Source organism: Rhipicephalus sanguineus, chromosome 7 (assembly GCF_013339695.2).
Source record: "Rhipicephalus sanguineus isolate Rsan-2018 chromosome 7, BIME_Rsan_1.4, whole genome shotgun sequence".
NCBI classification, from domain to species: domain Eukaryota; kingdom Metazoa; phylum Arthropoda; class Arachnida; order Ixodida; family Ixodidae; genus Rhipicephalus; species Rhipicephalus sanguineus.
Genome location: NC_051182.1, coordinates 99,286,501 through 99,310,272, shown reverse-complemented (window position 1 = coordinate 99,310,272; position 23,772 = coordinate 99,286,501). Strand labels below are relative to the sequence as shown.

Below are 23,772 nucleotides of genomic sequence, written 5' to 3'. Positions count from 1 at the left end.
TATCCGTCATTCTGCGTAGAAGCGAGGCACCAGCTACACGTCTGTAACCATTATGTGCACTTTGCTGACGCGACGACTGATGACGATGAAGAATTATGGCTCAACCCTTTGTAATGGGTTGGAAGCTTTAAACGGCCCACCAGTTATGTAATTTGCAATAGGTGACACCTGGTCGCTATGTCCTTCTCGCGCCATGCTGTATAACATACGGTGTGACGTGGGAGAAAGAGATGGGGGGGGGGGGGGGCGCAAAGAACTTTACTGAGACCCCGAGGAAATGGATCATGCGCTTATGGGCTTCTTTGGCAACCAGTACAAGTGCACTTGCGAGGAACCCACTATGCTATAAATCATTGTAATTTTTGAGAAGTAGGAAAGCAGGCATTATGCCATTTTTCGTCATTCTACGGAGAGCCGTGGTACCTGCTAAACGCATGTAAGGCATTATGCGCACTTTGTTGATGCTGTGCCTGATGACGATGAAGAATTATGGCGGAGCCCTTTGTAATGGGTTGGAAGCGTTCAACAACCTTCTCGTTGCGCAATTCGCATTGTGTGACGCCTGGTTACAGAATTCGCGTTGTGTGACTCTTGGTACTTATTTTACTCTTCTACCACGCTATATTGCATATGTTAATGTGGTTCCTTCCCGACATGAAGCCTGTATAGGACCTTTTTGCAAAGCAGTTTCAAGCACCGGCATGGCTCAGAGGTTGAATACTGGGCTCCCACGCAGAGGGCCCAGGTTCGAACCTCGTTCCATCCTGGAATTTTTTTCTTATTTCGTTTTTTTTCTTATTTCGAGCGATAGTGGTTACGGACACCGGCGGCGGCGGCGGACAACTACGGCGCCAAAAACGGCCGGTGAAATGATCTCATAACAGCTTTCGCTGTAAAACACGGACTCGTCCTTGTCTCCTGAGTCCGTGTTTTTATGTGTGTGCGCATCAATATTCCTTCCTTGCAAAAACGACGTATTCGGTGCTACGTCGCAGACCCTTACGGATAATGTGCGCCTAATATGTTCTAATGTGGCAACATACAAAAGGGTTGCACTTCTATCTCCTTTCGAGGACAGCAACTTAAAAATCATCCGTCCGCCAAGGTCCGTTGTGTCTGTGTGTGTTTGTGTGTGTGAACCTGTGTGTTGTACATTGCCCGTTAAGCGAACGGTTGCACTGCAGCCACACGGCGACCATTCAAATGGGGCTCTCCTTTCTTTATTCGATATGGCAGATAACTATGCGAACGGACCAAATGCATCCGGTTCTTGGCCAGATGGTGATTCACCTGCGAGGTGACAAATGGAGAAGAGTGCGCTGCTGCGTCACGTCCTGCATCACGAGCAGCAAATTGAAGAAGGTAAATCAGACTATGAGAAGCTCACCAAAAGGCCCTCCGTATTTCGTTTTAGATTACGCTTCTTGGTAGCGATTGGGAGTTCTGAGACGTGTTGATGCGGCGCACCTAACTTCCCAAGCTTTGCGCACATGATGCAGTGCTTTTTTTTTTGTCCCCAATTTCTGGTTCACGATGAATACCAACAGCACACTCGAAAGGAAGGCGAAGGAAGGCGCAGGTAGAACACAAGCTTCATAGCTGGGACGTTTATTGCGAAAACTAGTTAATATACACAAATGCTTCTTTTTCTTTTGGAGAACGTAACAAGCAATATTGGTAAAATCATCTGTTTGATCTTGCCTTCCTGCGTCAACTAATTCAACCGCGATCTCTCGTCATGGTCCTCCGAACCCCTGCAAGTTCACGAATGCTTCACGTATTCAAGTATATCGAACTTATTTTCACAATGAACTTCTCAGTTGAAAATATTTGCATTGCGCCTGCCCATTCATTTGATCTTCTGTTTGGATTTGATGTTATTTCTAATGAACGAACATCAACTTGCCTAGCTTCGCATCATATTCATTTTATTAAAAAGCAAATGATGAAATGATATGCAAGTGCCGAAATACCTTTTCTTGCTTTGTTTATGGACGATTTGCCCATTACGTGAAATTATGCATAAAAACATCGAAAACAGGCGTCAACAACGCGAACGAAGGTGCGCATAACGCACCCATTGCGGAAACGATGTGACTTAATTGTGTTTTGTCACACGGCTATAGGCACCTCAGCACCTCAGCACTATGACATATCCAGGCAGGAAAATGGATACAGTGTTGTCCCCATTCCCACCTTCTTGCTTGATACCTGTTGCACTGTAGTAGCACAAGGTGAATCTGCAGCAAATTGTCGGCCTCCTTTTGAAGATGGCTCTTATCCGGAGCTGATTGAATTTTTCTGCACTCAGAATCAAAACGAGGTAACCTGGTCTTTCACTCGTAGTGATGACCGCATTCCTGGACCACTTCCACATTTGTTTATAAAGGAAAATGATGATGATGATGATCGTATCTGACGAAATTTGCCTACCGTATTTACTCGCGCACTTCAAGCACTGCCAAATCTTGACACACTATTGCCACTGTTGGGTAGTGTTAGCTACAGGAAAGCTAATGTTTTCGAGTGCTGGCTATACTGTTTAGGGTAATGTTGGCTATGGAGGCGGTTATAATCGCCACATTTTCTTCATTCGATCTTAATACAGTAACTGACTTATCTATCAATTTTTGAAGTCCATCGTGCCCTTGTTCGTCTTCCTTGCGGCACGCGTAGATGGTCCCACACGTCGCCGAGTCAGCCGAGGTGTTCATGGACATACTCAAGCCACTCGCCAACACGGACCAAGAGGTCAACCTTCGTCCTAAATTTCAAGCACTTTCCATGGACTACATCGCTCGGGGTGCCTTCGGCATTGAGAAGTGTTTTCAGCATGATGTAGACGACATCTTTTTCGCCACGGCTCGCCGAGTGCTGCCAGGAGTGATGACGGGACCTGCCCACATGATTGCACGTGCGTACATTCTTAGGTCATATACACAGTTTACGCAGCAGTACGATCACGTTCCCGCTTAGCCACATCAACGGACGTTGGAAACGAGTGGACAGGGCTTGCTGTTACTCCTTTCAGAACACTCATTTCACGCGGATGCTTATCAAAACTAAAGGCGTCGTCCGGCCTCAGTTGTCGATAAGTCTGTTACAGTACAGTGATGTAGTAGCATCAAAGCAGCAAAGCGTACCAGTGAAGGTGAAACTCCCTCCCTTGTCGTCAGTACAACTGCGTTCACTTGTATAACACCGTGCTTTGAAAGAAAGAGATGAAGAAGAATGCCGGGAGGTTAACCATGCAGATATTAACATCCGGGGCACCGGTGCTCAAAGCGCAACGCGCACATGGCAGGTGACCTTCGCGAGGCTTTAGATTTCCTAAACAATAACTAAACTTTTTTCGCTCAAAAGCAGCACAACTAAGCGCAGATGATAGACAAACTATTTTACGCTCTCCAACTTACCTACAAAGCGTTACAAATAAGAAATCTCACCATCTCGTCCAAACCAGTACCGTACTTCTTGACCAACGTAGTTGGACTGCGTGTTCCGTTTCTCTTCCACAAAACATAGCTCTCAGTAGTTGCTTGATTCGAGGCGCTTAACGTTAGATACAATACTGAAATTCTGAGAAACGGCGTTGTGGAGTGCTTCTGGTTGATTTCGGCCACCCTGGCTTCCATACTGTACACCTAAATATAACTACACGAGCGTTCTTTTTTTTTTGCACCTCGTCCTTTTGATGCAGTTTTACGTGCCAATTAAAACCGCAATATGATTATGAGGTACGCCATCGTGGGCGACTCCAGATTCATTTCGACCAGCTGTGGTTCTGTAACGTGCACCTAAATCTCAGCACATGGGTGTTCCTTGCATTTCGCCCCCGTCGAAATGACGGCCACCGTGGCCAGGAATAGAACCCGCACCCTAGAACTTATTGCGACGACACTTTACGTGCCAAGCTACAAGGGCGGGTCACATTAGACACCTGAAAACGTGCCTGTTAAATCTTTTTCGTACCTGTTCAATCACATTAACTCCCAGCGTAGTCATCATTATGCTGCCGTTATGGAGACACTAAAATAACAAGATTTCCTCTGATGTAATTGAAAGTAAGGCTACTGAATTGAATTGAACGTTTTCCTGTCACGCGTATGCCAATTGAGAGCGAGCATTGCACAAGGCTGAAAAAATGGCCGGTTCGGCCCGCTCACTGTCCCCAAGACAAAACACCAGCGTACAAAGAACGTGGCGGGAGGTTACGGTCACCGCAGGCTTGTCACAACAATTATGACCCGCTTCAGCATGGTTTTCCTGGAGTCTATTTTGAGAACGTCCATGCATGTATGAGCACGTAGTTTCGACTTATTGAAGGATTTTTCCTTGTACAAAAAATAATCCCGGAACATTTCTTAGACATTTCAGAAAGTAATCACCTGGCTACTAATGCGGCTGATATTCTAGTTATGAAATGCTGTAATGGTTAAAGTAAGGCAGCCACATAGCGAACAGCTTTACCTATAACGTTTGTATCATTTTATATCGTTTTCATAAATCCTGGAATATTTTCTCCGGCAGCAATGCGGTGAATAAAACGAATATCTTTATGCAGCCCATGGAATCTTGCAGTCAAGAACGCGTAGAAAAAAATTATTGTACATTTGAAAAAGGAGTGCGGAACTTTACACGCACTATAATATTAATTATTGATAAGGTTCCAGCAAGATGAAGGTAATATCTTTCTTGTTTTTTGTGAAATATTTCCATTGGCGTTCTTGCAGAGAGCACGACTACACTGGGAAAAGCTATGAAGCCATTCTATTGGTTCCTCGGTCATTTCGGCTTGCACACCTTCGAACTATTTTCGAAGGAGACCACCAAGATGATCGAACTGCGCAAGGCTCACCCAGAGGTGCGTTTCTTGCGCCTGAATTGACTCGATAGAAACAGCTGCAGAACCAACGCACAACAACCATAGGAAAGGAAAAACAAAGAAACCAAAGCAAATGCGTGCCTGGTTTATTTCTTTGAGCTGAGGATGAGGATTTAAAAATATTAAAGCGAAAGACTTGTGTTTGGCGCATGATAGTATTAGTTGCTTGTGTGCCGACAAAGCCAACAAACCAATAATAATAATATCTGGGGTTTAACGTCCCAAAACCAGCCAACAAACCAACAAACTAAACGAAATAAGAATAGGGCAGAATAGGACCATCTAAAGCTGTCTTCTTGCTCTGATGGACTTTGGCTTCCGAAAGCACACACACAGGCACACAAGCTCATGCACTCACACACACGCATACACTCACGCACACACTCACGCACGCATTCACACGCACACACACACACACACGTATGCGCGCGGGCGAAGGCATACGCACACTCACTCACACACACATCCACGCACGGGCGCGCGCAGGCACACACACACACACACACTCACACACACACACTCGTACGAACACTCACACACACACATACACACATAGCGCATCTGACGTCGAGATGAGGCGTGTTGTGCTACAGCTATAGCAGAAAAGTAAACAAGAATGAATTCGTGTTGAAGTACCCACCAATGATGAATGCTCAACATGTGAAGCATCATGTGCGACTGAAGATAAGCCGTATAATAGCACCTTTTCACGATAATCATGAACATGCTCTCGAACGACGAATATAATTTCACAGCAGTTTGCGATTTTCTGAAGTGAAATCGTCCAAAACCTTCCATATAACTTTCGAATATCACAAAAGCGGTTTGAGGCGATTGACAGCACTGTAAAGGTGACAAAGGTAGGTACGTGCGGCTATAAAATTTAATTACAGATTTTAAAATGTGCGAGCAAAAGTATGTATATGAAAGGCGTTGTACGTGCTGTTCATAATGCCGCTATAAAAATACCTTTTACATCTGTCCCCGTAAACAGGAAGGCTTTTGTTCATTTTGGACAGTCCTAAGTAAAAAGTGCACAGAAAGTTCCGTCGTTGTTATATTTGGCAGCTTAGGAAGCCGGACATCCTTCAAAGCTTGTTGGACGCGGAGCTAGAGGAAGAAACGCTGAGTGAAGCGGTTACCAAGGGTGGAACGCGACAAACTGGTATGAAATGTACATCTGCTCACTTACTGTGACGAGCGACCCTTGAAAGTTAGTTTAGAGCAAGGAGAGCTCAGTTTAGTTGAAAGACGATAGATGGTTGTCAATTTTAATTTTCTTCGCTCTCACAGCTAACGGCCTGAAGAAGAAGGTCCGAGCCCTTTCGCCGAAAGAAGTTATCATGAATGCTACCTTGCTCTTCATGGGAGGGTGAGATGCTCTGCTGCTTTCAGATAATTTTCATGAATACCGCTTTTTTCAGGTGAGATGTGCTGGTGTTCGAAGAGCAGTGATCATGAATGCAACTATGTTGTGGTTGAAATAATCTGACGCCAAACAAGGTTGTAAGGGACCCTTTTCACAATTGGTAAGCTAGCTTTCTTGCTATGCAGTTTGCCCAACTAATGGCGGCTAGTCACTCACTGCAAACAGCGTGTTCAAGGGAATTTTGCTTACGCTATGATGTGGAAAATATAGACTCGGCTCTCTTGACATAAACACGCATAATAAACAAGTTCAGCAAGCTCAACTAGGACCTCGTCTCCACTCTAAGAAAGACAGGTGCCGCCATTAGTTGGGCAAATATGCAGTGCAGGGAAGCGCACTTGTGGATTATGAAAAGGGTCTAGTAAAAGCTGCTGTACTGAAAAAAAAAAAAAAAGCAGCCGACGTTTCGTGGCCAACTCGAACCTTTCCGCAGGGGTGAAGAAGGGGGAGGGGTGGCAGGTGTTACTGAAGGAAGCAGGGTGCCTCAATGGTGACTGGGGTCCGGAGTTGACTGACAATAGCTCTGATTTGGTCCCGGAACGTGCGTCTGGTTTTTCTCAAGTCGAAAAGTTTTGTTTTCTACCATTAGTTCCTTTCCAAACAGACAAATTACTGTCAAATGTTCATATTGAAATATTTATACCTTGATGTTCAGGGAAGGTGAGGTGCACTATTTTGTGATAAATGATCGTGAACCCCGATTATTGTTCATGAGAGAGCAATACGCATACGTGTCTGAAGGACGGATCGCAAATGCCGTCTTGCTGCTCATGGGAAGGTGACATGTACGGCTGTTTTAAGATGAGGCTACCATCCTTGTAGTAGCGTGCAAAGCACGGCACTGTGCCAACCCAAGGAGCTTATTTCGCCGTTTAGAGTGCAGACTCTCATTCAATAAAAGCGCTAATCACAGTACCCGTGCTGCCGTCTGTGTTTTAAATAGGAAAACACCATTTGACGAGCTGGGCTCGTCAAAAGCTTCTTGAAACTTTGCAAAGTGCCATGACGAGCACAGCTCGTCATAAGCAAAAAAAGCGACGACTTCTCATGACGAGCTCAGCTTGTCATAAGCAGTTAAGGGGTTAAGATAAGTGATCATGGATGCCGATTTCTGTTCATGGGAACGTGGTGCCTTGGAAGAAGTTATGTATTTCATTTTGTTGCTCATGGGAAAGTGAGGTACACTGGTGTTTTGAGATACGTGATCATAAATTTTATAAATCTCACCCCTCGGCCGGCCAGTTGCTGTTAGCCGGGGGTGAGACGCACTGTCTTTTTTTTTTACAAGTGAATTCCGCCTTGTTCATAAGGGCGTGAGATGCAGAGGCGCTTTAAGAGACGGGGTCAGGAATGCCACCTTATTGTCCACAAAAGGATTGGATGTACTGTAGTGTTGGAATACACCGTGCTTTTGAGAAAAACAAACTTCGCACTATCAGTAGAAAAATGCTTTTACTGAAAACCACACGTGGCACTGTTCCACTGTTACTTCTTTTCGCAAACAATATATTTTTCTCTTGGTGCAATTTTCCGCTGAAGTTACATTTTACCACTTTTTACTTGCGGCATAACACCGAAAATTACTCAATATTAATCGCAGGACACAAAATGGCTTCGACCTTAATGCCTTCTCAATGTCCTTCGTGAGACTAAATTTCTTGCAGGATGCGCGCATCGTCATTGGCTCCACCAGGTGGATGTACAACTGCACTCCTCACCTTGATTGTTCTCGTCCGCCATGTTAGAATACGTGCTTTTGTTTTTTCTTCTGAATTTGCACGTAAACATACGTTTTTTTTCTGCATGAAGGACTCCTGAACTCATTTTTTCCTTTTGCACAATAAGAACACCAGAGGGGTTTGCGGAGTTATCATAATGCCTGGCCCACGCGTGTGAAACTAATTGGTTATGTATAGACGCTCTATGCCAGCATATAACTCAAGCTGTAATTGCTCCGTTACAATGAATTCGTCGTGGCCAAAAAATTTGGACTTGCAATGCTGTATTATAGAGCACAACATGTATTTTACAACAAATTATGCATTTAGGGTAACAAAATGCGATTTGAGATCGCATGAACGCCCCATTGAATTGTTTGATTTCATGCGACACAACAATCCAGAATTTTTTTTCCTTAAAGTAGTTAATTTCAATACTTTACATTTACTTGTTTGGTACACGAAGTGAAACAACAGTAAGGTAACACTCGAAAAACGCAAGAAAAATTCCAGAAGTGTTGAAGATTGGGCGAGTTGGTTCGTCGTACTTGAACTGGTATAGCGCATTACATAGCGCTCTGTCCTCTTGTGTCGGTCTGCTCGGCCGTTTCTTCTTCCCCGTAATGCGCTATACCAGTTCAAGCAAGAAAAATTCACGACGTAGCATCAAATCATCCCAGTGGAGTTATCACTCATCCTTAAAATACGTTTATGAGGATTTTAAATGTTATTTGAGCTGTTCCAGAACAGGAAATGTTCACTGCGCTTTTTATTGTCACACGTTTTTGTCTAGTAACCATATTTCCACCCATGCAAAATTTAGCTTTCTTAAAGTTGTTAGTGAAGTATTGCAGTTTCACATGTTACCTCTGAAGCGAAAAAAACAGTAATACTTAACAGATGGGAACTTAGAAACTGTCTGATAGGATGTTTTGCAAACTTATCCGCAACTTTCTCATTGGAATTTTCGCCTAGCTTTGCTGCTTCAAAACTTAATAACTTAATGTTGCCTGAGTGAGTAATTAAGAACATGAAAAAGTGCGACTCACTCTGTGCAATAGTCAGCAACATCCAATTGGCCGCGTCGTTATAGAGTGCGTCGGCATATTTTTAAACTCTGGTTAGAGATAGCTGGGGCACCCTGTATAAACAGTGACGTCACTCTTATCAGCAGGTTCGAGACGACGTCGACTGCCTTGTGCTACCTTACTTTCCTGCTCGCCAAACACCAGGACGTCCAAGACAGGCTCAGAGAAGAAGTGAAGAAAGGTGTCACCGAAACAGTACGTCATCAAATTACACGATGCTGCACTCGTTTTTAAGAAATAAGTAGTCCCTAGTAGGCGCCGTCAAAACATGTGACGTCACGGCTAATGGTGCGGGAACTTCATGATGGTGTCACCACCCACATTTTTTTTTGCGCGTTCTCTCGCTTACTAAGCGTCTTCTCGCAGCAAGCGTGGTGTTTGTCGTATCGTGAAAGAGCACTTTACGAATATGAGAAAAATCGTTTTCCTCTTTAGTGTCCCTTTATCGGTAAAAATGAAGTACATTGTCCTCTGAGGGGACCTTAGACTTAACATACCAAGTTTGGGGTAATCTTGTTGAGACAATGGCGCCAGAATACGATAAATACACTTTGAAACCTGTGACGTCACGCGGGGAGATTTTAGCGCGAAATTTAAAAATGAAACTTTGAACTTGATTTTATCCACTATTAATAAACCTATGATGGCGAAATTAACGACATTGGAGCTCTCAGAGCACAATTTATTGATCTAAGCCGATTCATTGTTTCTCTTTAGCGCCCCTTTAAAGCGGACAATTCATGAAGTAAAATGCCGTTTCAGGAAACGTTACTAAGTCAGAATAAAAAGAAAACGTTTTGAGGCTAAAATTGGGAAATACTATCCAGTGATCGTGCAAGTAGGGCACACAAATTATCGGACAAACTTATAATCAAGAACAAACGTGTCCTAGGACATTATCTGATCTGTAAAGAGGTTTCAAGTTTGAAGCTCCAAGTTTATTATCAGAATCGCAGAATACAATGCATATACGAAGGTGCAACATTTTCAGGAGGAGGCCCAAATGTAGGAACTGTGACAGAGCTTCCTTTCCGAGTCAGACAAAGCAAATTTATTAAGCATAGGAATTGATTGATCATACATATATAGAAATGAGTGAAGCTTACTCCTATTGTTAGCATGATACCACCAAGGCCTCCCTACTATGCAACTCTTCGGTTGGCTAACTGTTGGCCATCCACCCATGTAATAATGTAATGAAATGATTCATCGTTACTAATATACATCTACCTCACTGCATTAAATCTATAGTGCACAATACAACATTTTGTCGCTGAAAAATCGCCTGCGAATATATTTTTCTTTATAAGTATGCATACTTTATTCAGAACGGAACTACTGCACCCTGCATTTACGAAGAGCACTGTTCTCCAGCAGCTTTTGTACTAATTGTTTTACATATTCTCACTCCTAATCGTTATGCTATCGCTTCTTCGTGACCGTAACGCGTTTCTAATTCACAGGGCGGGAAGCACTTGATATGGGCTTGATATGTACGAACTCGTACGTGGTATCTGTACATCACAAGCAGCGCAAGAAAATCGCCTTCATCAGTCTAACCGTTTGCGTTATTCATTTATGTTCATCAGTTATGGCAGATATTCCACCATGTATACGCTCAAAACCCAAGCACTGGGGTTTTGAGATCTCCACATGAAAATCTGATGGAGACAATCTCGGGAGTTTCTACTGTATATATGCAATGGGTACACATAAGCCGAAAATGTGCACGCCTGTACTGTACACTGAGTGTTGCACGCAATAAATCAGCAACGGCGTCAGCACAAATGGGATTGGGATTCCAAATCAAGTTTTGCACAATTAGATGCGAAGCATCTTATGGCGGAGTTCAATCCAGTTGGTGGTGGTGGTGTGCGGCGTGACCACCCTTACTGCGCATGCACAAACCCTCTCCCCACACCTCCTCCTCCCCTTCCCCTCTGCACTCCCCCTTCTTCTTCTCTCTCTCCACTCCTCATCTCCCGTACCCTCTCCACTCCCCTTCTCCCCTCCCCTCTCCACTTGCCCTCACCACTCCCTCTTTCCCCATCTCCACTTTCCCTCTCCCCTCCCCTCTCGACATTCTTTCTCCACTCCCTCTCTCCCATTTCCCTCTCCCCTTTCCCTCTCACCTCCCCCCTCTGAAACACGGGCTCGACATGCTCGACATTCTTTCTCCACTCCCTCTCTCCCCTTTCCCTCTCCCCTTTCCCTCTGACCTCCCCCCTCTGAAACACGGGCTCGACATGCCGAAACGCTGCTTCGCAACGCCTCATGGTCCCTTTTAGCGGGAGATGGTGTGATTTTTTTTCCACCTTGCACTCACTTTTGCAATAAAACCAGTCGATGCATAGAGCCTGCCCTGGGAATTTCATATTTGCTTTCCATCTTCCTTAGCATTCAATCTTTGACAAGAGAACTGAATCTCGGACTTCAGAAATCGCGCTCCTTTCTATGCTAAGATTTCTTGCTAATTTTACAGTGGATATATGTTTTTCGGCGGGACGTTACACGTTCATAAAAGCTATCGTCATCATGAACGGCCTCTACTCTTCTAGCGCGTGCAATGCAATAACTCGGCCGGTGCGCTCTCTCTTCATCCTCTTCTTCATATTCTCCTTCGCTCCCAGAACGTGTGCGTCCGGCGCGCGCTTTCCCGCTGCGCCGATTTGTTCGGCGTGAGATGCAATATATAGGATGGGCGAGAGAACGAATACATAGAGAAAGAAAGAGAGAGAAATAAACAAAGAGATAAAAAGAAAGATAGTAGTAGAGAGAAGGAGATAGAAGAAAGAGAGAAAGAAAGATAGGAAGACAACTGTTGAAATACACAGGGAGAAAGAGATAGAAAGAAACAGACGCAAAAAAGAGATGGAGAAAAGCAGAGAGCAAGATAGAGAAAGAAAGCGATAGAGAGAGGGAGAGCGAGAAGAAAAAGGAAAAAAAGTGAAAAAAAGACAAAAAAGTGAGAAAGAGATAGAAAGAAAGAGAGAGAAACAGACAATAAAGAGATTGAAAAAACAGAGAGAAAGAGAAAGAAAGAGAGGAAGCAAGAAAGAAACAAGTAAAGAGAAACAAGGAAGACCGCCCAGAGCGGCTGTTTCTTCAAGATTAGCACCACTAGTGAAAGGCTGCCTCAGTTTTTTATGCTTTGACCTTTACTATTTGCTAATCATAGCGATGTCACTGTTTGTATAGACGCCTATCTTACAACCTCCACGAGATAGAAATGCATAAATATTCGCACTCAGCTGCTTTTATTTTCTGGGTTATGTCTGTGAAATCGTGGTAAGCAGTGCTTTTCGTTGACGCAGAGGCTGCTTTCAATAATTATTTGTACTGCGGTAGTCAGCGAGCGGCCGTGTAAGAACCTCGGCAATAACGGATGCGCTTCCTACGGTAGCTCGACGCTTGCCACTACTGCACGTGCGCGAGATAGGGGTGCCGACCTTCAAGGCTTCGAAGAAAGCCTTTTAGGCGAATAGACGGTGTCTTGGTGTGGGACGTTCTAGTGGATTGCTCCGACACCTAGTTTGCGGGTACAAGTTCGCCCATTGCAAATACCTCATTGTTCTTTCCTTCTTGCATTACCGTTACAATATCATTTCGCGAGGTTTGGCGCTAAAAACGAAAACCACATGACACTGCGTTTCTTATCTCCTCTTCTGCTTTTTTTAAAAGGTAAATCTCTGGATATGCGGTATCAACTAAATGTGCAGTCTGTCATTTTTTGCTGAAATCTCGACCTTTAGCTCCGGTGAAGGACTCCGTTTCTGATGCTATTCAGCGCACATTACAATACGAAATCGACAACGTTGTGTCCTTTATGATCTACGAGCGCTGTCGTCATCTCCCTGACGACACATACACCTAATTCATACTTGTAGTGCGCTTCCGGTGGACACGGACCAAGAAACAAGGAAAAACAACACAAGTTGATGCGCAAACTCAGAACTACTTTATTTCGATAACGCACAGCCTTATGTACGTACAAGAAAGAAGGCACAATAAATGACAAGGCGGGGGGGGGGGGGGGGAGAGGGGATTGAGTGAACTACTACATACACCTAAGTTCATGCCATATCCTCAGAAAACTAACTTCTTATCGGTTAGGTATCGCACAATGCAGATCCTGCCGGCGTGGCTTCTGAACATCATTTGAATTGCTTTCCTGCCCATATTTCTGCCTAAACTTGCTATCCCATGTCACGCTTTGAGTTTTCTTTGATGTTTATATCACCAGTAAGCATTTCGTATTATCAAAATCAAACACTTCTAATTGATTGTAGTATAAATATGCCTAAAGGTAACTTAAAGGAGCTGGAATAAAGGCGTATTGTCTTATGTCTAGGGCTTTCGTTATTCTGTTTTGTTACGGTATCGGGAGGCTCGATGACAATCTGCTCTTTTATGCTTTTAAAGGGCAAACTGAGCTACAAGATGCTTACGAAGACGCTGAAATATCTCGTGCAAGTCGTCGAAGAAGGGCTCAGGCTGCACCCTCCAGCAGTGGTGTGAGTGTAATGCACGAGCTGTTGTCCTACTGTTGTGCAAGCTGACGTTAAGGTTTAGTTCTGCATTACGGGATTTTTTTCTTTGATAATTACACACACAACGTAAAGAAGTCTATAACAGAACGCCAATAATCCCTTCATACGTACCAGCATGCTCATGCAAGATGTGATGTGTACAAATTCAATAAACCACAATAATAAAAAAACATCGAAATAAATATTAATAACCTGACCTGAAATGTTAATAACCTGAAAAATAACCTGACGTTTTACTTATGTGCCAATCTTGTCAGATTACCTGACATCCTTGTTGATTACATAGAGTAGGGAATTGTTCTAGTTAATCTTTCTTTAATTTCGTATAATGTAAGCTTTACTACTTATTTTTATAGTGCTAGCAATGGAAGGGGTTAGCACAGCTCAAAACCATAATTTTAATTATGACAGTGATGAATATTTGTACTAATACACACTTTTGTACGTGCTCATAACAGACTGACATTGACTTTGCATGAGCGAATTATTTATTAGTTAATGCAAAGCAATCTAGCACTTCATCTTCATTTTTCAACCTTTGTCCTAATTCGCTTTTATCTATTCCGTATTTTTCTGGGGCCACTAATAGTCCAACTGTCTCCTTCTTGTATAGACCGCTGAACAGGCCATTGCTCCATCCTTTTTGAACCTTAGTGCTACCGAAAGTTCTTTTTCTAACTTTCGCTTCATCATCCGATAGCGAGTATTTCCTCTATTATGTTTTTCTCCTCAGGCGTCTAGGACGGGCCTCAGAAATGAAGGCATGGTCCTGCTGTGTGTTATAAAATCATTCTTTCCGATTTAATTCGTAAATGTCTGTGATTTGTTTTTATGTCTTCTCCCATCAGATTTACCTGCCCCATTGCTCTCACCTCCTTTAGTTCTTGGGGCTCCTGCTTGTCCGCCTTAAAATTGTTTACGAGCACTCTGTACTTAATTGTACTTAACGTGTACTTAATTGCTGAATTCCTCGACCCGTTCTCCATGTGCCATGTCCACGTTTCTGAGGTAGAGATGCTTCTGTACATTAGCGACCAGTTTCCTTTCGTCCCTAGAGATTTACCGAAGTGTTTCTTGAGAACCATTACCTATGCATTTCTTTGACCCCAAGGAATGCTCAACACATCTCAACAAGCGCTGTTTGGTTCATGGGCCCCCATTCCCTGTCAACGTCAACACAGTGACCACTGCTGCATTTTCAACCGCACTAAAATAGGTTATAATAGACACAGAATATTTCCAAAATTTAGCATTGCCACCGTTATATATTCCTCAATTTTTCGTATTATGTCATCATATTGAACGTAGCACCAAAGAACTGCACGTTTTATCCATGTTCATTATAATCGCATTGCGCTTTCCCATTTTTTAGTGTACTTGGCATAGAGGTAATGCATTCGCTCATGGTAACTCTATGGTACATCGTTCCATCCAGCGCCACCTCGCGGCAAGCGGAGGCAGACTTCGAGTGGAATGGCGTGAAATTCAAGGCGGGCACTTGCATTATGTACCCAACGTATCATATGCATAGAAACCCTCGCTACTGGACTAATCCTGAAGTGTTCGACCCTGAAAGGTAAGCGCTCGTGAGAAATGCTGCGCAAGAAGGACGTTGAGAAACACCAATGTTTATAATTTTCTGCATGGCAGCATCATTTGTGCTTTCCGGGAAGAAAGCGAGAAAAAAACATAATTGAGGAGCCATTCTAATCTGTGAACAGCGAAGCTGTTAAGAACAGGGCATAGACTGTGCCACAATTTCGAACCATAACTGATCACACTCCCCGCGACTGAATCCAGAATATTTGTCCGGAAAGCCCCTGTTGAATTTAGCGCATGGTCCTTCAAAGCTTTTCAGTTGAGTAGCATGCGTCTTTTTGTAGCGACATGCGTCGTCTTGTCCGCCTTGCAGCATCTCTTGGCGTTTCTTGCACGATCTTAATGGACGTTTGCCGCCCGTGTGTTCACATCTTCATTTTTAGTTAATCAGTGGCGAGTAGCGTGATTTGCCGAATTTCTGTGGCACTCATGTTTCAAAGCGTGCATTCTGGGAAAGGCGGGGGTCGGCGTGGCACACAAGCCAACCACCACCATCGGCCGTTCTTTCCCCCTTCCCAAATATCGCGCGCCTGCGGAAAAAGCGCAGGGCGTCGTGTACAGGATCTCGTGTTCAGACTGCCCCGCCGCGTACGTCGGGGAAACAAAGAACTTCCGCGAAAGGATGCGGCAGCATAAGAACGATCTGCGTCAGCTGAACAGCGAAAGGAGTGCAGTAGCGGAACACTGCGAAAAATGTGACCACCGCATTAGTCCTGACGATGCGGTGATCCTGGAACAGGAAAGCTGTTGGCGCCGGCGCCTTCTCCTCGAGTCGTGGCACATACAGAATACTGCGGAAAACATCAACCGCACCACGGGGACCTTGCCCCCCCCCCCCTCTATTGTCAAGGCTTGCGGCAACTGACGGCAAGAAAGCGCATATAAGCGCCGTCCACCTCGGGCCATCTCACCCCTGAAGAAGAAGCCGGTCAGGCTTTGAAACGTCGGATTTCTAACGGGTCGGTACATCCTGCAGAAGCTCGGCCTGAATTACCACGTCCAACACGGTCAGAAACAAGCCATTCCACACGACATCGGCGATACGCTAATAGTTGCCCCTCTTCCTCGAAATATGCACCCCGAACATAACGGGGGCCGACGCCAGGCTCGTGCAAAGACACTGCTGCGCTCCTTCGGTGGGGAGAGGACTGCGCGATTCGTGGATGCGGCAGAATACGCAAACAAACACCGGTTCACGGCGGTAGTCGTAGACGTTAATTCCCGGCTTACGCACGCGTGTAGTGTCAGCACGAAATACCCAGACACAGCGGAAGAGGTTGCGATTGCGCTTGCGCTTACCGACCCCATCTGCGAAGCTGTTCTTAGCGACTCACAAACCGCAGTCCGTAACTACGCGCGAGGGCGCATTTCCCCAGAAGCTCTCCAGATCCTAAGGAAGGCTGGTCGACAGCAGTTCAACAGCACCGCTATCCTATGGTTCCCAGCACACGTCACCATCCCCACCGACGAGGGCCCCCCTAATTCGAACGAGGTGGCACACCGCTATGCGCGAGAAATGACCCGCCGCGCAGAGTCGGATACCGCCCCGTCGAGTTCGGACCTCCTGCTTCAAAACACGCGAGAACGCTTGGTCAGGTACAACGACATCACCAAGCACTACCAGTTAGGCAGGCGGATATTGCCCCCACCTCACCCCAAGCTAAAACGACGCCAGGCAGTCGTCTGGCGACAACTGCAAACACACACCTTCCCCAGTCCGGTGCGATTGCGGCACATTTTCCCTGCCCAGTACCCGAATGCTACTTGTAAATTATGCCAGACAACCAGAGCGACGCTCTCACACATGTTATGGGAGTGCCCTGTCACAGCAGCTCAGATGGCAGTAGCTCCGGATGCTCTCGCGTCGAAGTGGGCAGCCGCACTGCGCAGCTCCAACTTCAAGACACAAGAATGGGCAGTCCAGCGGGCCCGCGAGGCGGCGTTCAGGCAAGGCCTCGAAGTCCCCTCATGGGAGACCTGAGCCCGGGTTATTAAACATCGCCGGACTTTCAATAAAGTTGTTTCCATCCATCCATTTCTTAAAATAAACCTTCTGGTTGGAGATTTCTCTCTTTGTCTTTAGTCTTTCACCCAACCAGGCAGACTTCTGCCGAATGTTTACCTTTAACTTTATATTGGTATGTCACAGGCGACTCCTTATATTTAAAGTCTTGAGTTATGCTTACGCTCTGGCATCTTCAATCTTGACTATCCCAGCATAATTCCAGATACTGCTGATGAATCTTGAGCGCCTAATCAATGTATACCTTTCTTGAATACAGAAGCGTTGTTGGAGGAGAAAAGACCAGCAATGTTTGTTGCCATCAGTTACTACGCAGTTGTAATATCATGGTTTCATTTCGCAATGAAACACTTAGTAGTCAGATCAATACTTGATTATGCGTGCGTAATGTGGGATCCCCACCAAAAATATCTTATAAATAGGCTAGAAAAACGTCAGAATCAAGCGGCAAAGTTTGTTTTCAATATTTACAGCCCATATTCCAACGTTTATAAAATGGAGGCCACATTGGGATGGGATCTGCTCCGTGTACGCAGGCAGAAACTAAGGCTTAACTATGGCACCAAATTTTGGGAAGAATTAGGGATAAGAGTTAATGGAGAGTATCTCAGTAACCTGCGCTTCGCTGATGACATTGCATTGATGAGTAACGCGGGAGACGAATTACAGCTCATGATTACTGAACTGGATACGGAAAGTAGAAGAGTAGGTCTGAAAATTAATATGCATAAAACTAAAGTAATGTGGAACAATCTTGGCAGAGAACAGCGCTTCGCGATAGGTGGCGAGACGCTGGAAGTTGTAAAGGAGTACGTCTACTTAGGACAGCTAGTAACCGCGGAGCCGAACCATGAGAGTGAAATAACTAGAAGAATAAGGATGGGATGGGGCTCATTCGGCAAGCATTATCAAATCATGAATAGTAGTCTACCACTATCTCTCAAGAGGAAGGTATATAACAGCTGCATCTTACCGGTACTTACCTACGGAGCAGAAACCTGGAGACTTACAAAGAGGGTTCAACTTAAATTGAGGACGACGCAGAGAGCGATGGAAAGGAAAATGATAGGTGTAACCTTAAGAGACAGGAAGAGAGCAGAGTGGGTCAGGGAACAAACGGGGGTTAAGGATATCATAGTTGAAATTAAGAGGAAGAAATGGATATGGGCCGGCCACGTAGCACGTCGGCAGGATAACCGGTGGTCATTAAGGGTAACTGACTGGATTCCAAGAGAGGGCAAACGCGTGAGGGGAAGACAGAAAATTAGGTGGGTAGATGAGATTAAGAAGTTTGCAGGTATAACGTGGCAACAGAAAGCACAGGACCGGGTGGATTGGCGGAACATGGGAGAGGCCTTTGCCCTGCAGTGGGCGTAGACAGGCTGATGATGATGATGATGATGATGATGGCACCAAATATATAATTGTAACACAGGTATAAATTGTCATAACTACCCTGTCGAGCCACACTACACATTCTCTGGCTGTGATGACAGCAAAAACATTTCTACTTTTTATTGCAGAATCGGCACTTTTTTCTACTCGTTATTTCTATAAGAGATTGGAATAGTTTAGCACATCACTTAGTAAATATAACAGATACTGATTGATTTTTTCTATGTTTTGAAACCTCTCCTGGATTAACAAACGTATGTATTAAGTGTCCTGAAAATGTAGTTGTTGAACCATACTTATGTTTCCTTTTGATACTGTTATAATGACCTTTGCATACGTGCGTAAATATATGTACAAGGTGTTCTTTTTTTTAATCATTATGTTTCTGTTCCCCCCTCCCCCTACGTGATGTCTCTACGGCGACGTAGGTAATTTGTAAGTGAGTAAATAAATAAATTTGCATTTCTTAACATTCGCTGCAGGTTTAGCTCAGAAAATGCATCGTCTATCCACAAGTTAACTTTCCAGCCTTTCGGCGTGGGGCCGCGGCACTGCGTGGGTTTCCAGATGGCCCGCTTATGGATTCGCTATACGCTCGCCAGGCTTGTGCAAAGGTATCGCATCGAACTAGGAGAATCTCAAAAGGTATATAATAAACTACGATCGCACAAATGTGTATTTTAGTAAATCTTGCTGATATTACACGCTCATTGTTGTGCTGCCATGGGCGAGTCGTATGAACAAAAATTTCGATATCATGACTACTGCCCTACCTAGTTCAGGCATTCCTGAAGTAAAAAGGCTAGAAATGAATTTGTTTATAGAGACCTTACAATATTTTAGTGAAATTGTTTAGAGATTACAAATATTTATTTCCGCCGGTTTTTCAAGGTATTTGATGTTTTCATGTGTTAATTACGAAAATAAGTTCTTCGGCATATTATGAAATATTGAACTCCTGTCCCCCACCTTAAAATTTTTAAATAGCATTGGCTATATCTGCTCGGGAAGCAGGGCAATTAAATGTGCTACCAGACATTTTTATTTTTTTTTACTTTTTATGAGAATAAATATATGCTTGCTCAGAAAGTTAAAGACTACTTTAATTGTATGCAGTGATTTACTTAGAATACTAATAGGGATTTTTTTTTCGTTTTGGAAAGCTGCCTTTAGGCACAATATTGTCTGGAATTTTTTTTTTTTCAGATTTCCTGAGGGGATATCGCACCTTTCAGAATCAAACCTGACAATACATTTACAATAAGCATGAAGCAGTTGCCCGTTTTTAACTATTATTCATTCATACTTGACAAGAATAATGTTGACAGAACAACCATGCCAGTCAAAACAGCTGACTTCTATTAAAGTTATCTCAAGCCCGCAAATTTACATTTTTCTAAAACATGGTGTAAGAACTTCAGAAAACAATTTGATGCCTGTCTTGTAAATGACTGCGTCATTTCTGGCCAATCTTTTATCATTGCAAAAAATTTTGTCGTGAATGACGTATGCGTGAATGACGTGAATGACGCATATATAATGACACAAGATCATAAGAAGGTATAGTAGAGCGGATGAGCACCGAGAGCGGAATAGCACTCGTCGTGTGCGTCATTTTTCCTGTTGTTGTCGTATTTTTTGCACTTGGCGTACCGTGACAGAAGCTTACAAACTCGCCCAAGGCTCAATTCGTTTATGAGCTAAGTATTTAATGCACAAATATGCAGTGGTTTTTGTTCACTTGACAGGCTTTTGGCGCGACGAAAAATACAAGCAAGCTGCACTCACGTATTGCAAGTCGCAGAGGTCCTGGTCAAACCATCGATCCGGTACACACCTTATTTACATTGTGTTGCATTACCCGCAACACAATGTTCTTACTAAGCGCAAGGTTACGTTTACATTAAATGGTGCTTCTTTTTCTTACCCTATTTAAAACATTCAAAATTACGTTGTGTCGCCTGGTTTAAAGACACCATTACTGAAAGCGCCAAGGTATCTTCGCACAAAGCGTTCATATGTGAACATCTAGTTCTTTTGTCCCCGATCATGTTTAATTTCTTCTATTTACCCATGTCGGTGCCCATGAACATCACAAGACCTTGGAAATAATATATTTTAGAACAATCAGATGGCACTCGACATAGTACAAAAGAAGTATAGCAGAAATATCGATGTTGTCCATGTTCAATGAAGACATAAAATGTCTGCCAAAGAACACACGCCCGAAGAAAAATACTCGCAGCTGAATTTCACATAAACTTTTGTGCTGAGCAAATAGATGGACAACAGGGTCCATGTTGTATGTGTCTTTGATTCAGGTAACGTTGATTTCTGTTATGTGCAATGACTTGCTATGCATCTATGCCACCGCTTAAATATCTCTTTATTGCGCTTCATTTCGCAGGGAGAAATGAAAATGCGTGGCTGCGCCATGAATACAGTCCCAGCGAACGGACCGTGGCTCAAGATCTACACATTGTGATTAGGTCAGGAAAGAGGCTTTGAAAAACAAAGAATGCCCTCACGAATACGTTCGGCACGTGCAAATGTTTGCGTATATGAAATATGTGTGCACGTAAATGCGATGGCACGTGTACGTGTACCGCCAATAGAAACGTCAAACGCGTGTGCTTTCAAGGAGCTGGAAGAAAGAGGCATTAAAGGCATGCGAAACACCGCATCTTTGACCCGGTTTCTGCCCCATGCAGTGCTTTCGAAGCCATTCAGCGTACAGTAGCATGGTCTTCAAGGTCTATTTCTCTTATGCTCGGGGAATCGTCACTGGGGCGTTTTGAACGCAGTCTGTTTTGCTAGATGTGTTATCCAAGCATTAAACTTTGTATCGCTGACATCTATTGAAGGTAAAGCTGGGGGTTGTCATTGTTCGGGCGGCAAAAAGTGACCAACTCCGTCTTTCTGTACTGTGCATGTGCATTGGAGTATGTGTCAATCATCCCGTCGTGCTCTTTATTTTGCAACAATGCGGGAGTCATTGCACACCAACTATCCCAATCGCGGCCTTCGACAAAAATAAATTTCTCTCAAAAAAATAAAAAAGAACGCACGAATGCGAAAATTAGTTTCAAAGCATTTTCCTCAAATTTGTCGAGGTGCCAAAATTTTGGAGACATGAGGGCCATTTTAATTTCGCTAAATTGTGAAAAACCAGGTGCGGAAAAAGTCGTTAAGAATCTATCACTTCCCGCATTCTTTCAAGTTTACGTTTTTGCGTAGTGTGAGCATTGTGATCTTACATAAAAGAGCTTTACAAAATAGCTTTATGTTTTAAATGCGAAGCATTTCTTAGCGAACCTCAGACACTTTGGGCGTTTCTGTCTACGTATCTATCTATCTATCTATCTATCTATCTATCTATCTAGCCGCCTACGTCTGGGCGCTCTCCTGGTCGTCTCCATAACTACTAATATACCAAAATTGGCATAGCAAGGGATCAGTGTATGGTGAACGCGATTCACTGGTCATGGCATGAATAACGCAAAATACCTGTAGCGTACGTCATGAAACCCTTTCTCTCAGTCACGTGTGGCACATACCCGCGTACCAGAGTTTAAGTTATGCGGGTATGTGCCACAGGTGATACAGTCTCAACCAACACAGTAAACGCGAACACACACATTGACACGCAAGGAAAGTGATAATAATAATAATTGTTGGGGCTTTAATTTTGGCCATCTCGTATTCTATAACGTGCACCGAGATCGCACAGTACACGGGCGTCTAGCATTTCGCATTAATCGCAATGCGACCGCCGCGGCCGGGATCGAACCCGTGACCTTCGGGTCAGCAGCCGCGCACCGTAACCGCTACACTACCGTGGCGGACACAAGGAAAATGAGGAAGCAGAAGACAGAACCCTTGAAGACGCTCAACTACCATGCACTCGGTCACGTGGTCCGCAACTGGACCACGCCGATTGCGCAAGAACCGGGGTCAATGCTTCCTACAATAAATCTGCCGAGAGAACCAGGCCCCTCATCAATACCGGTAGCTCACATTGACTTATCAAGACCCAACAAGGCCTGGTTTTTATACTGCGTGAAAGACGGCTTGGATGTGGACAGGGCTTCAAAAGAGCTCGCTGCCACGTCCACGACAGGAGGCATCATAGATCATTTCATCGTAAGAGGCATCCAGAATATCCACCAGCTGTGCTACACCTGGCACTTCAATACACTTAGACCCCTCGTAGCCGCGATCACAAACGGATCCAATTAACAAGTCCGGTCCAGCTGCTGGTGCTCACTGATCACGGTGATAATGACCTTGTTCAAGAACTGTCAAGAACCACTTCTACACATACACACGGGTTCGTGAAACGTGCGTGCGTTCCCATCATAACAGATAAGCATAAGCATAACAACTGTAACGCAACTGTAACAACTGCAACTGTGACTGTACCGTGACTGTGACTGCGCCTGCGTGTGCCACTCAGCTGTGTGTTTATCCAAGGGAACTTTGCTTAATGAAGCTTAGTTGTGAGTAACGCCTGTCCTGTGCATTTGTATTTCTTCCTTGTGCTGTTCGCATTCGCGCTATCCAGTATTGAAGGATATAAGCACTACATATTAGCTTACGGCGTCTGGTAAGCTGCCGAGAGGACCAGGTCCCTCATCATTACCGGTGGCTTCAACATTGACTTATCAAGACCGAACAAGGCCTGGTTTTTATACTGCGTGAAAGACGGCTTGGATGTAGACATCCAAGCAACATGGTAACACCCATGTTGCTTTTGGCATTGTTACGCAACTTTAAACTGGTTATACAAAACATATGCGACTCTTCAGCACACGAGTGTGTTTACACCACTTCCACATTTCTTTAGCGTCATTCCGTAACGTTTCGCTCAACATGAAAAATTATGCCACAGCCACTATCCCGCGCATGCTTCGCATAACAACGATTCCCACGCTACGTGGGATCTGCCGAATTTTTTAACAACTCTCTCATGTGCCCAGGAAATATTTTCAGCTCAATGTTTTTTGGGAAAATGCTGTGGAACTAATGTTCATATTAGTGTAATTCTCTGGAATTTTCTGAGAGAAATTAATTGCTGTATAGCGC

At 44.2% G+C, this 23,772-nt stretch overlaps 1 protein-coding gene across 1 annotated transcript in view; it reads left to right on the top strand.

Moving 5' to 3' along the window:
- Window positions 1–21,172, top strand: part of LOC119398870 (cytochrome P450 3A14) — a 31,119-nt gene extending 9,947 nt beyond the window's left edge. Inside the window, exons 5-14 of the mRNA XM_037665688.1 lie at window positions 1,237–1,362; window positions 2,677–2,914; window positions 4,734–4,864; window positions 5,954–6,050; window positions 6,179–6,257; window positions 9,207–9,315; window positions 13,543–13,634; window positions 15,106–15,246; window positions 19,170–19,332; window positions 21,095–21,172. Coding sequence (XP_037521616.1) covers window positions 1,237–1,362; window positions 2,677–2,914; window positions 4,734–4,864; window positions 5,954–6,050; window positions 6,179–6,257; window positions 9,207–9,315; window positions 13,543–13,634; window positions 15,106–15,246; window positions 19,170–19,332; window positions 21,095–21,172 — 1,254 coding nt within the window. The remainder of the gene's footprint in view (window positions 1–1,236; window positions 1,363–2,676; window positions 2,915–4,733; window positions 4,865–5,953; window positions 6,051–6,178; window positions 6,258–9,206; window positions 9,316–13,542; window positions 13,635–15,105; window positions 15,247–19,169; window positions 19,333–21,094) is intronic.
- Window positions 21,173–23,772: the final 2,600 nt, after the last annotated feature.